The 10,608-nt window shown below is 32.5% G+C and overlaps 1 protein-coding gene across 1 annotated transcript; it reads right to left on the bottom strand.

Annotated features, from left to right (window-relative positions):
- Positions 1 to 3,857: 3,857 nt before the first annotated feature.
- Positions 3,858 to 9,110, bottom strand: LOC108848701 (two-component response regulator-like APRR2). The gene is made up of 11 exons (XM_057009507.1): positions 8,933 to 9,110; positions 8,129 to 8,353; positions 7,417 to 7,566; positions 7,282 to 7,328; positions 7,131 to 7,208; positions 6,677 to 7,057; positions 5,246 to 5,302; positions 5,034 to 5,171; positions 4,700 to 4,954; positions 4,334 to 4,438; positions 3,858 to 4,229 (listed from the first exon to the last, which is right to left on the bottom strand). The coding sequence occupies exons 2-11, from the start codon at positions 8,262 to 8,264 to the stop codon at positions 4,041 to 4,043; spliced, it is 1,536 nt and encodes a 511-aa protein (XP_056865487.1). The 5' UTR covers positions 8,265 to 8,353; positions 8,933 to 9,110; the 3' UTR covers positions 3,858 to 4,040.
- Positions 9,111 to 10,608: the final 1,498 nt, after the last annotated feature.

The raw sequence follows: 10,608 nt of genomic DNA, 5'->3' as shown, positions 1-10,608 counted from the left end.
CTGTGGATGTGTGAGTAGATATCATATGAATTTATTCTATATTTAAAACCAAAAAAAAAAATTTCCTATTTTCAGCTAGACTGTTTAGCTTGATTTATGATTTATCAATGTTTTCAGATGGTAGTGATTAATTTATCTCGTGAATTAGAAGAAAAAAATGTGTAACAATTTCGGAAGAATAGAAACAGCCTATTTTGCTAAAGTAAGCTTTGTGATTATAAATAAGTCTATAATTTATTAACATTCGTGCACTCCAGAAAATAAAAATAGTTGCTTTGTAGTTGCAATCCGCCGAACAAATAAGGTGTCCCAACTCCCAAGTAGTTAGTTATGCATAATTAATTAATCTTGAGAAATACCGTAAACCATGTTCTGTTCACCTGCACGCTTGCTAGGCAATACTGGGCCATCAGTAATTTTTCTACTCCTCACACTGGTTTCTCTGAATCTTCTGTCTACTCTAATATTTATTACGTTCTCAAAGCTAGAGACATCACCTCTATCCCTTTGGAGATCAGTAGAGCAGGACCTTGAATCATTTGGAGCATATGGAAAAACAGAAATCTTCATTTCTTTGAAGGTAACGTCATCAATGCTCCATATTTCTCTAACCAAGTTTATGAAGAAGTAAACCATTGGTTTCACATCAAAACTTTGGAGAAAGAAGAAAAGGCCATTGACCTTGAAAGAAAGAAGAGAATCTTATTTGGTTGGAAACCACCTCCTTCTCGTTGGGTTAAATGTGACATTGGATATGTTTGGAGTCGCCTCAAAAAGGAGAGTGGAGCTTCTTGGATTCTGAGAAATAGTGCAGGGAAAGTATTGCTACACGGTAGAAGATCATTCTCAGGAATCAACAGTATATCTGATGCTTCTTTGGAAAGCTGGATTTGGGCAATTGAAAATTTAAAAAGCCTACACTTTGATTCTATTCTTTTTGCAAGTGAAGACAAAGACCTGATTGCCGCAGTCTCTTCTCCTTATGCCTGGCCTTCTCTTAAATTCTATTCAGAACAGGTTTGTCTTCGGTTACATGATTTTTTGGATTGGCAATTTCAATACCTGAAGCGTAGTGACATAAAAGGCGCTCAGCTTATTGCCAATAGTGTGGTCAAAGAGGATCGATTTCAATCTTATATTGCAACTGGATTCCCGCGTTGGTTAAGTCATCTTTATCAATAGCTTTCATCCTTGTTGTAATATCCTTTAGATTATCTTGGATCCTCTTATTTTTTGTAGTTCACTCTATGATATTATGGTAATATATAATGAAAGCGTTTTAAAAAAAATGTGGATTTGGATTTGGATTTGGGCTTATTGATTACAGTTCAAAATTTTATATTTAGGGGTGAGTTTGGAGTAATTTAGTCTTTTTGATTAGTGTTAATTTATTCACCACTGAGGAATTAGGATGGTATCTTATCATATTAACATGTCTTGGGGGTGGAGGATGGGTTATTGGGACACAAAATTGTGTCTGAGTCTGCAAATTTTTTAAGTTGATAGATTTTAAAAGTTATGTGGGTTAAGAAAATATATATATTGACTTACAAAATTTGATCATAACTTTTCTAGATTTCTATTTCATGAATTTATATTATTTATTTTCTATCATTCACTTTGTAAATTATAGTTGAGAAAATTAAAATATGTTGATTAGAAATTTAATAACAAATAAAAAATACTTAAAATTGAGAATAAAAATTTAAACAATACTTTCAAAAATATTTTCAAATTTCAAATAAAATTTGAATTTTTTAAATTTTGAAAAAAGAATTATAAAAAACTATAAGAAGTTCAAATTCAAAATGTGTAATTTGAAAACTATATAAAAAGTTTTATTTTTATTTAATGATTAACAATAAATATAATTATACATTTTAAAAAAGTAATTATACAAAAATGAATTATACTTTTGGATTATTTTATTTTCTAGACTTTTCTATCACATAGATTTTATAAATCTCATGGATACACATGATATTTTGAAAGTTATGTTTTATGACTAAAAATGAAAAGAATTCATGTCCCAGTAACACTAGAATTGGTTAGAATTAGAAAATCAATAAGAACTAAAAAATTTCGAATAACAAAAGATTTTAATGGATTTTAAAAATTATCAAACCAATAACAAAGAATTTTACTAAGATTGTTAAAATTAATGAATCAATAACAATGTAATCTCAAATTTCCAATGTTATAGAGAATTCATTTTTAATAACCCTCCTAAGACTCCAAAATTTGTGATCTTTTTTACAGCTTATAATATTTAAAGGGTTTTTGCACTAGATATACATGGTAGAGAATTTAATTAGGTAACTGACCATAGCACTGTTGATTTTTCAATAATACCAAGAGTATCCCTGTTTTGTTAGATAATTGAATTCTAAACAAAAACAGAGTAACAAAGTGAAAACAGAGAAGAGAATCCATAAATGTCTAATTTGTCTTAGAATTATTCTTGTCGGGACAAGCACTTGGTGGTCATAAAAAAATTCGTGGAATTGGAAACTTGTCTCTAAACTTGAGTCAGTGAAACAGAGGATGAAAAGAATATATTTTCACTTCACACAATATAATTCTGTTAACGAATCTAGAAGCTTCAGGTCCGCCATGGCCGTCGTAGACGCCGAGGTAAGTAGCAGAGGAAGACGTGTACACCTGACTCTGATCTTTTAAGCTAGAATTGGCTTGAACCACCGCGATCGAGTAATCTCTACCGGCGTATGGCTTCAATTCCGATTGCGTCACGCTCGCTGTGCTTCCTAAACACCGTTCGAGAGGCCGTGCCAAAGCTCGCAACATCGTCAACTCTATTAGGGTTTTCTGATTCGAATTGAAATGAAAGTGAAAGGGTTTTGATTTGATTTGATTTTTTTGGACGAGATGTTTTGATCCGTCACGTTATTTTTTTCAGTGTTCTAAAAAGCAGTCTAGGCGGCCGCCTAGGCAGCGCTTAGGCGTTACAGGATCGTGGCGATTAGTCTTTAAACCGCCTAGATAATTACAATATTGTAATAATAAATAATATATAATTTATTATTCATAAATTATAATAATTAATATATTGTAATATATATTCTTATAAAAATAATTTTTATCATATATAAATAATAGGTTTTACTATTATTAAGTATAAAACATTACATATATTTAATATATTGATATAATTTATAAACGCCTAAACCGCTTAACTAATAATCTAGGCGTCCGCTTAGTCGTTCTAGGCGATAGGCGTTAGGTCGCCGCCCGCTTAGCGCCTAGCGCTTTCTTGAACACTGATTTTTTTATGCGACGAAGAAGAAGATTGAAAGAGATGATAGGTGAGGACAGAAATGTCAATTTCTTATGCTGAATGTCTATGTTCTCAATTAATAAAAATAATGTCCACTCAGCTAATTTATATTCTTGTTTTGGTTATTCAGCCAAATGAGCCATATTTAAATTCGATATTGTAAAGCAACTTTTACTACGTATGTGTTTTTCATTGGGTTTTTCCTGGTTTTGGCAAGAAGTTTTTTTTTTTACTATGTATTAGAAGTGACATACTTACTGATCCCGTTACAAGAAACAAATGTTAGTAATTCCCCTCTCTTGTATTTTCTTTAGGATTTATAGAAAACAAAAAAAACAAAATGTCATCACGGAATCATTGAGTTGTACTTTACTTTTTTATCGCATCACCTAAAAAGTTCAACTACTAAATTCTTAGATGGGACCCGCTTCGACAGGCCACAAAAGAGATACACATGTCAGATTCCGACTTCTCAAAATCTCGTGTCCGAGATCTATTTACGGCCGCTGATTTCTTTTTGTGGTCCTCGAACTGTCGTCGTGGCCACATTTACACTGTCCAATTCTTTTTGATAATTATTATAATAAAGCCAAATATTTGATGACAAAATAAAACACAGTTCAACTCTCTCTCTCTCTCTCTCTCTAAAATCATCAGTTTCCGCTTCGGACCATCATATACGGAGAAGGACACTACGCATGACGTCATCACACCTGGTTTTCATGTGTCCCGCTTTGTAGACACGTCAGCGAAGACGACAAGAGCCGTTGATTAGACAAGAGGACGATGAAGAGGAAGAAGGAACGGTCGAGATGCCTTGACGCGAAAGGTCAGTTATAACGCTCTCGGCTGATGGCGGTTTAAGTCCCAGCGGTAGCGGCATCCCCGGTTTGCTAATCACTTCTTTAATCACTTGATCAATCATTTCCTCGTCCTGACCCGACCCAAATACAACGCAAAACCGACCCGGAAATGAATACTTTAATGTAGATTATTAGTTATTTCCTACGCAAAATAGAGAATTTATGAAAATTTTACCAGCTGATTCGCCGTAGCAGTACTGAATATTCCGGTTAGCGGATGAGAAAAGTATGTTCCGGTCACCGGTGGTCCAACCGGATAACCCCATGTATTACCATTCAACTGAAACACGATAATATATAATATAACATCAATCAAGGATTTAGCTATCAATTCTAAACATTACATCACCAAATCTTATCTAATTCTTTTTTTATTTGTCAAACAATCTTATCTAAATAACTAAGTTTTACTTGTACAATTTTACGACTTAAACAATGACAATTTTTCGTAGCTAATGACGTTTCTTGTTGTAATAGATCTGATTTAGTTCCTTGTTACTCGACTCTTTGACTTTATATAAAAGAGAACTTAAAATGTTACCGTTGGATAAGCTGGTTTACAATGCCATGGAGGTAGTTGGCCGGCAGATGGCAATGCCGGCGGCCACAAAGGCGGAACTGCTCCATGCGGATGAACACCGGGAATACCCCAAAAGGGATAAGCCATTACGGGACGGTGCTGTTGTTGGAAACCGTTATATTGCCGTTGGATTTGTCTATGGTTCTCTCTAGATTGTATCCATCTATGGTTATGATCCTCCTTTGGAAGAATATTTCTCCTATGCATCCGAAATTTCTGCTCAAAAAATTCACAAGATTTCGTAACATTTTCACAAAAATATATGTAAAACATTCGACATATTGGAGTTAGTTACTTGAAGATGACTAGCTACATTATGTCGAGTTAAGCCATCTACTTTCATCAGTTCAAGAATCCTTGAAGGTATCGCATCGACTCCAAGTTTCTCTACCGCTTGCACAAACTTCTTGTGCAGCTCTTGTGTCCAATCCACCTGAAGGTAAAGATTTCAATAACAAGGCTGAATCGTATAGAAACTAAGAACCATAAAGAGAAACCTGACATTACCTTCTTTCGAATAGCTTTGTTACCAGAAAAGTTCTTGGTCCCGGATGATTTATTAATCTAATCTATTAATTTAGGGATTATCTACTATTTGAAGTTCTCATTTAAATTTTGGACTCTTTCATAGTTGTTGCTAGAATATATCATGCCTTCTATACAATGCAACCTACCAACTTAAATTAAACCAAATCTTAACCAACATAGATTAGTTAAACCTAGTCAGTAACACTTTTATAATATTTTTGGTTAATCTCTTAATATAATTAGATCATATAAAACTGAACCACTTTTAAATCAACGAGTTCCATATCATTCCAGACATAAGAAAAAAAATATCCGACTCATTTACAACGTAAGTATACAAAGACCGTGTATGCTTATGCTCATTGATCTTCCAAAAACCAAAAAATTGTGGCATAGACCAACATAGGTTCATGTTCGTATCACTAACTTTACTTCCATATATTTACTCTTCACCTACATCATATCACAACATACACAGTTCTGCAAGAACATGATTTTTTTTTGTTCAAACAACCAAATAATGGTGGCATATGGTCAGTAGATTTTTTAAATATGTTTTTTATATATTACATTCTAGATTAGGACCCGCCCTAAAGGGCGGAAATTGATTTGTCAAATTTCAATTAATAATATATGGTATATATAATATGTGTATATAATATTATATATATTTTGTGTAACATTTATATATATATATACATATTAGACATATATATAATATTTTATTAAATATATAGAATTTAATAGTGTTATAATTTGTGTTGTAATTGTTATTAGTTTGTATTTAATCTTCTTTCATTTTTAGTATAATAGTTTGCCTTGTCACACTTTTTACCTTTTAACTTATACACATAGTTATGCAAATAGTCTCGTAAAATGTAATATATAAAAACATATTTAAAAAATCTACTGACCATATGCCACCATTATTTGGTTGTTTGAATTAAAAAAAAATCATGTTCTTACAGAACTGTGTATGTTGTGATATGATGTATGTGAAGAGTAAATATATGGAAATAAAGTTAGTGATACGAACATGAGCCTATGTTGGTCTATGCCACAATTATTTGGTTTTTGGAAGATCAATGAGCATAAGCATACAAGGTCTTTGTATACTTACGTTGTAAATGAGTCGGATATTTTTTTCTTATGTCTGGAATGATATGGAACTCGTTGATTTAAAAATGGTTCAGTTTTATATGATCTAATTATATTAAGAGATTAACCAAAAATATTATAAAAGTGTTACCAGTTAGGTTTAACTAATCTATGTTGGTTAAGTTTTGGTTTAATTTAAGTTGGTAGGTTGCATTGTATAGGAGGCATGATATATTTTAGCAACAACTATGAAAGAGTCCAAAATTTAAATGAGAACTTCAAATAGTAGATATTTTAGAAGATGAGATTAATAGGTTTATTAATCTCATCTTCTTTCTTATGAAAATTAACTGAATCTCCGGTTTGGCCTTGTTCTTCTTCCTTTTCACTATTTCCTTTCTCTTCTTTGACAATCACATTGTCTTCAAGATTTGTAGTGTCGACTAATTTGGACTCACCGATGTCATCATGATCCTCTGTGTTCTCTTTCTCGGTCGGGGAGTTTACATTTTCCACAGAGAAATTTAGGTTCTCTTGGTCTAGTAACCGTGAAACTTGCCTTAACTGAGGGGTTGATGGTGCTGGATCTTTCTCGTCGCTTGTCATATTGGTATCGAGATTAAGCATCGAGACAACAGAATCTTTAACGGGCTTAAGTGATTCCGGAACACTAGCTCCTCCATCATTAAATGCCTAACAACATTAAAAATGTACATTTTCTTAGATGGTTACACTATTTTATGTAAGATGTATAAACTAACCGAACCTTATGAACGACATGCTGCCAAATATTCTTTAGTTTCTCCGGTGAGAGTGGTTTCTGAAGGAACTCAACTGCACCAAGCTGGAAAACACTTCATCACATAACCAACATTTTTGTATACATCTATGCAAAAATGCAAGTCACGGTCACTTACCGCTATGCATTTCATTGTAGTTGTGATGCAATGGTCGTCCGAAATCACTATAAAGACAAAGACAAAATCCACATTTTTAAAAGCAAATTCATATTGTAAAAATTCGTAGAAACTTCAAAGGTACGGTTCACAAACTTATAGTAGGAAGAAGGCCTTTGGAAACTTCAAGAAATTTGATACTCTCATCCTCGGCACTCGTATTAACCTCGATGATTGCAATGTGGAAGCTCTCCTGGCTTTTGAAAACCGCAGAGAGAGCTTCAGATTCATCAGTGAATGTAGTGACTGCAAGAAAGATTCAAGAAAATCAAGAACTGATTGATGCACAAACAAGCACTGGGATAGTTTGGATTCCGGTTCAATAAACCCGAGAAAACCACTATTCTCAGTCAAAAGGGCAACATTAATGAATTTTTTTAAGATGCAGTAAAAGCTCTTTCAAGATTCAATAAATGTAATTAACTAACAAAACTCCAAAATATAACTGCGCAACGTTTACTACTGTTTTCCACTTTCAACCAACTAAAATGTCTAAAACGTTGCTTTTCTTTACTATAATCCATTATACATTAATTTCATAACAATCTTATTATATATCAATTGATATTGAAAAAAGGAATCGTCACGGGAATGTATAGGGCTAAAGTAACTCTAAAATTAAACTAGTGAACTATACACCGTAAGGTCTCACTCAAGTATATGACAAATGTGATTTATTTATTTATTTATTTATTTATACAGAGCCATTAAATAATTAAATATTTTTTGTAAAGTCTTATATTATTTTTCTAATCAAACAAAAGCAGAAAAAGGTTTGAGAGAAACTGAAGAAGAGTAGTTTTCTCACCAATATAGTCCATGGACTCGAGCTTTGATCGGGTCTCGGCAGCGGATATGGCGTTTCCGCAGCCGTGGAGGAGAAGAACTCTGAGTCCCTTTGGAAAATTTTCCCATTTTGATAAATCGTTAGCGGTACAGACCATAGCTGGTTTTGCATTGTTTTCGCGGCCAACACCGCCGCTTCTCGACGCCGTCACTGTCGCTGCCGGTAGAATCTACGGGAACTCTCTATCTAGATTTTGATTAATAACAAAGAAGAATCGAATAAGTTTAAAGGAATAAAACATAGAAAAGTAAGTATGCAAAAGGTGTGTATTATTGGTGAGATAAGAAGAATAATTCATGAGGAACTTGATTTTCTTATTTATGGAGTGGACCACCATGCCATGAAATCTAACAAAGCGTTGAACCATTTGGCAGTGAATTAATAATGGTTATTTATAAGAAAATTATTACATCTTAGTTAGTATTTCTAAGTGTTATTAACTCGTGCATGCAGTATGTATATATTATGAAATTTAGGGGAACTGAGAGGAATACCCAGAGAGGAAGAACTGTGATCAAATTAAAAGTTGCACTTCTCTATAAAACAAATTTAAATAAATAATCTTTTTTCACCCGGTTTGGAGAAGAAGAAGATCCCAAATCCAGAGAAGAGATGCTTATATCATGCAATGAACATATACTTTATCAAAATGAAAGAAAAAAACAGAGCTTGTAATTGAAAATCAAAATAGACCTTCACAATCAAGAAGTCCAATGAAAAGAAGTAGGCTAAGGGAAAACTCATATGTTAAAGGTCTTCTCATACCTGAGAGTGCTTCTGCAGATCTGCTTAACCCCTTCCTCAAGCTCTCTCTCTCTCTCACACTCTCTGTTCTTTAGTCACATTCAAAGTTAGATCCTATGGGTGGTGGATATGGTGACTTTTAGAGAGAGAGAGAATGGATGAAGAGTTATAATAAGTTGGTGACTAGTGTTGTTATTGTCATTGGCTTATACACAAAGATATATGGAATCAAAAGCCTTACTAAGATAAAGGTTAATTTATCAAAAAGGTTAATCTATTGAATTTAGAGAAAACGAATAAAGGTAAACTGATCTTTTACCTTTTTAATATATTTATATAATTTTAATTTCCTCTAACAAAGAGAAAAGTTGGAAGTCTCCTTTGAATATCATTATATTTCAAATTAGCACAAATTTAATTACAAAATAGGCATTTTCTAGATATTTTTCCAAAAATAGTATATTGTTAGTATATTTTTCCCTTGTAGCAGATGTCCAAGAAATATTGTTTCAAATAAAACAAATAACATTTATTGTTGTAACTAGACTAGGCATATACAACAACCAATCAAGCGTACTTTTTATGTAACGGCAACCGGAAAACTTTAGTTTGATTGTATCCAACTCTGATTATTGAATGCTCCCTCTGTTTTTATTTGTAGGTAGTTTAACATAAAAGCACGCATATTAAGATTTATTAACTTTTTAGAAATCAGCAAGCAGAATACATTACTTTATCTATTAACACATTCAATTTTTCTTGGACATTTAATTAGAGAATTGAGTTATTGTTATTCTTAAGAAAAACATTTAATGGAAAAATAACACTTTCTAGTTAAATGAATTTTAATTATATTATTTCATTGCTTTGGAATCTGTAACACCTTATATTGTGAAACAAATATATTCTGCTAAAACTACCTACAAATAAAAATAAAGGGAGTACTGTTTTAGCATTATACGGATTTTGAATTCGGGTTTATGATTATACAACAACTACGTTAACACAAACACTAAACTACAGTTATTGCTAAAACATTTATCAATTCGATCATTTTTGGGAAATAACCATACATAGAGAACTTTCATTATTACATGATCTTTTTTCATTTTTACTCATTTGAATGATAATTGCTTTTGCTAGTTTGTTCTACCATCACCATACTTGTCTTTTTTTATTGAACATAATTTGTTAATTATTCGAGCTCCGTCGTATTTATAAGATTTATCCATATTACATATGATTAGAACTAGAGTATAGCATCTGAAGTTCTACTACATGATTGGAAAAGTCCAATCGTGGCTTTTTTTTTAATTGAGGAGTTCATCCTAACTGCTGCAATTTCAAATTTATCTGTTTGCTTTCTGGTCCGGCAGCTAATTAATGTCGGCCATGATGGTGTTGTTGGTTTCTTTGTTCTTGTATAGTTTGGTCTATATCTCCACTCTAGTGAATGGACTGGAGTACATTGAATAATCTTTCCTGGAGAAAAGATCTCACATGAAAACATACAAGTTTAGATGATTAGTGAAAAAATAAATATGCTAGCGGTCAAGTCATTGCACGTAACTATTCAAGTTTGTCTGGTAAGGTAATTAATGTAAGATATATGACTAATAACATCTACAATACGTTAGCTTCATTTTTTTTCTTCAAATTTTGAAGTTCTTCAAAAAATGTAGCAATATGTTTCTTTT

Source organism: Raphanus sativus, chromosome 4 (assembly GCF_000801105.2).
Source record: "Raphanus sativus cultivar WK10039 chromosome 4, ASM80110v3, whole genome shotgun sequence".
NCBI lineage: Eukaryota > Viridiplantae > Streptophyta > Magnoliopsida > Brassicales > Brassicaceae > Raphanus > Raphanus sativus.
Note: the sequence above shows the minus strand (reverse complement) of the source record. Positions and strands in the feature narration are given on the sequence as shown.

Bases quoted from the DNA above. Each gene is read 5' to 3' on its own strand.
- LOC108848701 (XM_057009507.1), bottom strand. From the start codon at position 8,264: ATGGTCTGTACCGCTAACGATTTATCAAAATGGGAAAATTTTCCAAAG. The intron at 7,058-7,130 runs GTTCGGTTAGTT...TAATGTTGTTAG, and splicing joins GGCAGCATGTCGTTCATAAG to GCATTTAATGATGGAGGAGC. The intron at 4,955-5,033 runs GTAACTAACTCC...TTTTTTGAGCAG, and splicing joins ATGTAGCTAGTCATCTTCAA to AAATTTCGGATGCATAGGAG.